The sequence below is a fragment of the Arvicola amphibius genome, chromosome 5 (genome assembly GCF_903992535.2).
Source record: "Arvicola amphibius chromosome 5, mArvAmp1.2, whole genome shotgun sequence".
NCBI classification, from domain to species: domain Eukaryota; kingdom Metazoa; phylum Chordata; class Mammalia; order Rodentia; family Cricetidae; genus Arvicola; species Arvicola amphibius.
In genome coordinates this window covers 89,855,859-89,861,519 of record NC_052051.1, presented here as the reverse complement: position 1 = coordinate 89,861,519, position 5,661 = coordinate 89,855,859, and the positions used below count along the sequence as shown (strand labels likewise).

General features: G+C 40.1%; 1 protein-coding gene across 1 annotated transcript; it reads left to right on the top strand.

The window, feature by feature from the left end:
* Positions 1-2,735: 2,735 nt before the first annotated feature.
* Positions 2,736-3,410, top strand: LOC119815289 (actin-related protein 2/3 complex subunit 1A-like). The gene has a single exon (XM_038331431.1). It carries the CDS (start codon positions 2,736-2,738, stop codon positions 3,408-3,410), a length of 675 nt encoding a protein of 224 aa, XP_038187359.1.
* Positions 3,411-5,661: the final 2,251 nt, after the last annotated feature.

The following is a 5,661-nucleotide window of genomic DNA, read 5'->3' as shown; positions in this document are numbered from 1 at the left end:
CTTCTGTTCCCCCAACTACCTCTTCATCCCAACCCCTCACCCATCCAATGGCATATCTGTTCTACTTCCTTTTCACAGTATGATTCATGTGTCCTCACTTGAGTCCTTATTACTCAGCTTCTCTGGGTCTGTAGATTGTAGCATGGTTATCCTTTACTTTATAGCTAATATCCTTTTATAAGTGAGTATATACCATGCTTGACTTGCTGGATCTGGGTTACCTCACTCATAATTATCTTTTCTAGTTCCATTCATTTGCCAACAAATTTCATGATATAATTATTTTCAACAGCTGAATAATACTCCATTGTATAAATATACCACATTTTTTAATCCAATCCTTGGTTGACAGACATCTAGGTTGTTCCAATTTCTGGCTATTATGAATAAAGTTTCTATGAACATAGTTGAACAAGTGTCCTTATGGTATGGTGAAGTGACTTTTGGGTATGTGCCAAGGAGTTGTATAACTAGGACTTGAGGTAAATTGATTCTCAATTTTCGGAGAATCTGCCATATTTAAAGTATATGAAAGATTTCAAACTGTCTGTTAAAGAAAGTTAATTTCCCTCCTCATTCATGGTACCAACATCCCATTAGCCTGATTTCTACCTCTCTAACAAACAGACTCATATAACTGAGAGAGAGAGAGAGAGAGAGAGAGAGAGAGAGAGAGAGAGAGAGAGAGAGAGAGAGAGAGAGAGAGATCTACATATATGGAAACTTGATACAACGATAAACAAGTGTTTCAATATTTGTTTTCTACATTTGTACACAAATATCAATTTATATTTCATCTAGTCCCATACTCTTTTTTTCATTTAACAAGTACTTTGTATATATTCTACTGGTCACAGACAGCATGTTTTCTATTTGACTTTTTTTGCAATATATAATACTACGCTATGAATCTGCTATCTTTTACATAAACAGTCACTCTTTATTCACTGATTTAAACTTGTATTAAGTCTAAAAATATTTCAAGATCACTCAGGCCATTATTAATGAATAAAAGAGAAAGATAAAAGACTTCACAGAAGATCTGTGTTTTCGGGCCTGTATTAAGTTCCCTGGTACACCAGCTTTTTAACATGCATGAATACCTGCATTTGATCCTAATACCTTCAATGTAGCCAACAGCATAAACCTAATCTAGAATTTAAGTTTTGTACAGAAAAGGCAAAGAACCAAAATTCAGGAGAATTTCAGTATATGCCTGGCACATCTGAAGGACAGCTAAAAGGTTACTATGCCTGAAGCCCAACTGGAGAAGGAGACTAGGAGAAGACAGATGGATGAAAGAGCAGTTATGAGAGACACTGGTCACAATTTCAGGCTTCAAAGCAATGAGAAATTTGATGCAAATTTTCTCTAGCTGCTTTTTTTTTTTACATTTTTTACATTTACCACTTAAGTATATATAAGTAGAGATAAAGTGTAATTTCCAATTGCCCTTTAATAGGAATAAAGATACATATTTTAGTGAACCTAGTTCCATAGATACTGCTAAAGGTACTTCCTAAAGGAAACAATTGAGGCAATTTGTAACCCAATAAAGGTTTCTGTTTCTGTTTTATTTTTATTTCTATTTTATTTTCTGTTGCATATATATATATATATATATATATATATATATATATAATCATTATTGTTATTTGAAAGATTATTTTTGCTTGCTATGGTCATTGCATTAGATAAAAATGCATACACACCGATCTGTTAGCCGCTCCCTCTGGGCCTCCCTCCTCTGTCGGCACTCGCGGAGCCTGTTCCCGTCGACTGACCAGAGTCTGCGAATCGTCTGCTCCTGCCCTTCGGACCGCCCCGACCCCAGCTTTCTGACTTTTGAAAACACTTAAGAATCATGTCTCTGGGTGCAAGCTGGGGACACGATCACCGGGCAAAAATTGGGAACTTGAGGGTGGGGCGAGACGGGGCCAAGGGAAGATGGGGAGAGAAAAGCATGAAGGGGAGAATGGGGGGAGCTCGGAGGAATGGGATGCTTGGGATATAGGAAGGGTGGATATGGGAGCAGGGAAGCATATATCTTAATTAAGGGAGCCATCTGAGGGTTGTCAAGAGACTTGACTCTAGAGGGGTTCCTGGGTTTCCAGGGAGATGCCCCCAGCTAGTTCCTTGGTCAGCTGAGGAGAGGGAGCCCGAAAAGGCCAGTTCCTATAGCCATACTGATGAATTTCTTGCATATCACCATAGAACCTCCACCTGGCGATAGATGAAGAAAATGACAGAGCCCCACATTGGAGCACCAGACTGAGCTCCCAAGGTCCTGATGAGGAGCAGAAGGAGGGAGAACATGAGAAAGAAAGTCAGGACCGTGAGGGGTGCGTTCACTCATGGAGACGGTGGGACAGAACTAACGGGAGATCACCAACTCCAGTTGGAATGGGACTGATGGAACATGCGACCAAACCGGACTCTGAATGTGGCCGACAGTGGGGGCTGACTGAGAAGCCAAGGACAATGGCGCTGGGCTTTGATTCTTCTACATGGACAGGCTCTGTGCGAGCCTTCTCAGCTTGGTCGATCACCTTCCTGGACCTGGGGGGAGTTGGGAGGACCTTGGTCTTAACATAGAGTAGGGAACCCTGATGGCTCCTTGGCCTGGAGAGGGAGGGAAGGGGGAGTATGGGTGGAGGGAAGGGGAGGGAAGGGGGAGAAGGAGGGGAGGAGATGGAAATTTTTAAATATAAAAAAATAAACCATAAAAAAGAATCATGTCTCTGCATCAGTTTCTGCTAGAGCCAATGACCTGTCATGCCTGGAACAGGGATCGTACCCAGATTGCCCTTAGCCCCAATAATCATGAAGTGCACAGCTACAAGAAGAAAGGGAGCCAGTGGACGAAAGCTCATGAGCTGAAGGAACATAATGGACACATCACAGGTATTGACTGGGCTCCTAAGAGCGACCACATCGTCACCTGTGGGGCAGACCGGCACGCCTATGTCTGGAGTCAGAAAGAAGGCATCTGGAAGCCTACCCTGGTGATCCTGAGGATTAACCGCGCAGCCACTTTTGTGAAGTGGTCCCCACTCGAGAATAAGTTTGCTGTGGGGAGTGGGGCCCGGCTCATCTCTGTTTGTTACTTTGAGCCTGAAAATGACTGGTGGGTGAGCAAGCACATTAAGAAGCCAATTCGCTCCACAGTCCTCAGCTTGGACTGGCATCCCAACAACGTTTTGCTGGCTGCAGGCTCATGTGACTTCAAGTGCAGAGTGTTTTCTGCCTACATCAAAGGGGAGGATGAGAAGCCAGCCAACACTACCTGGGGCAGCAAGATGCCTTTTGGTCAGCTGATGTCTAAATTTGGTGGCAGTGGCACCGGCGGCTGGGTGCATGGGGTCAGCTTCTCTGCCAGTGGGAGCAACCGTGAATTTCATTTAGACTGAGTTTCATTGCATGTAACCTCATTGTACAAGTGAAAATATTTCAAATTATTTTTAAAAAACAAATTATGCAATGCTTAATCCTAGAAATCATAGAAAATCAATGATTTAATATCCCTATAAGACTCTTAGCAATAAGACCAAGTCACCCAGTTATATTTTGGTAATGAAAGCTAGTGATTTAAATCAATGCATGCATGCAAGTTTAGTGGTCTATCAGTGTGTTGCCCATGTCAAAAGCCTATGTCTGGTACGAAGAAATAAAAAACAAAGATAGTGACTTTACATCCTGGTCACTAATTGATATTGAGTGCTCTTCTGTGAGGTCATGTCTCAATGAAGTGGCCAGTGTTGAAAGTCAGGGCCAACTCTTACACTGCCAAGTAAACAAGGGGTAAAGAAATCACAAGGCAGTCAAAAATGAACACTTGTAATCAGCATCAACAAGAACCTTGCAAGACCTCTCTGTTCCTTCATCTCAAATCACTCCTTCCAGCAAGAGGAAGAATAGCAGGCTCAAGAGAGGTGACAAAACTGAGCCTTTCAACACTGACTCTCCAGGCAAGCCTTCAGGGAGAAATCTGAAATGCACCATTTCCTACTTAGTTTCTTCCTGAATCTCATCCTGCCCCCAATTATCTATCTGTCTCTTAATCTAATAAAGAGCAAACAATATGTTCTTTGTGAGTGTCAAAAGACAAAAATCTGCATAGGGTTATGTGGAAACTGAAAATGTGCCTAGAGAAGAATAGAAGAATATGAGCTAGCTAATAATGTGAGGTCCTAAAGATTCAATAACTGATAGTCTTCAGAAATGCAAGACCAGTGAAAGATCTGACATAGAGAACTTCTACTTTGATGAGAAGGACAGGAGTGTCCTTTAATGAGAAGGAGACAGAATTGTTGGATCTTAGATTCCAGTATTGGTATTTGCTTCTAGTTCTTGATGGATTCTCTTTGTGAAGCCATCGAGTACATGATACATCAAGAATAAAAGAAATGTCAACAAAGGGAAATCAAGGATAGGACATGAAGGACTTCTTGTAGGATATGAGAAAGAGCATTTCCTAGTGAAACACAGTTCAACTGAAATCACAGTGAGAACACTGATCAAACAGGACCACAAATGTATCATCCTGCCTCTTGGCTCAGGAGCAGACTCCTTGTTCCAGCAGCCTTAGAAGTCTGTGTACAGACAAAGAAACTATAGGCAGCAGGATTTACTCAATTCCAGATGCTTGTAAAGCAGGAAGGATAAAAAGACACCAGGTTAAGGTCATTTAGAAATCTTCACAGAGAAAATCTGAAATCAGGCACTAGGATATAACAGGTAGGCAGAAAATAGTTGTATTCTAAAACTTTGGAGAGCATTAACAAACCTTCCATTTAGTGTTACATATCATAAGATGTCTTGTGCTATTAGAAACAAAATAAATCAATTTTAAATTTATGAAATAAAAAGAATCTACTTATTATAGCATGATGTTTTGAAATAACTTTACATTATGGAATAGTTAGATTAAGCAAATTAATATATAAATTACTTCAAACCAAGTTTGTATAAGAACAGTGAAACATATGTTTTATTAGCACTACAAAAATTCAACTTCTGATAGCACTATTGTATCCTTTGGCTAAAATCTTCTAACCCTTCCTCCATTGTCTTCCCTGTTTTACTCCTCACTACAGTAAATCTGAGTTCTGTATCTGGGTTCCATATGCAAGTGTGGTCATGGGGAATTAGTCTTTCTTTGCCATACATATTTCACTTAGCATAATACTGTCCAAGCCCATCTGTAATTAGGCAATAACAATGAATTCTGAAAACCAATCTTAAGAAACCTCATAGCTTATAATAAAGAATTTTTCTTCCACACAGCTTTAAATATTTCAGGAAAAATTGTCTCCCTATTTTCCCTTGTAGTCAGTCAATACCACAGATAAATCTCAGGAAGCATAAGAATAAATTTGCATTATTTTTAACTTACAGTATTAATTAATAAATAATGAACTTTATTATCATGACTTCATTTCCTCAACAAGATGCAATATAAAAAGATCACTGTACGTCTTTGTATCAATGTAGCAAGATACTATTTATAAATTCAGGCAGATAGCAAATGGAGGGAGAGTGGATAAAGCCAAAAGGAAGTCCCCTGTGAATTAATATTTGCACAGTCCACTGGTAATATCTGGGTCTTACCAAGAGTTCAGTATCACTGTCTCTGCAGGGGAATCTTCAAAGAGCTCAACA

What these genes read in the sequence shown, in the direction of transcription:
- LOC119815289 (XM_038331431.1), top strand. Translation starts at nt 2,736, where the DNA reads ATGTCTCTGCATCAGTTTCTGCTAGAGCCAATGACCTGTCATGCCTGG.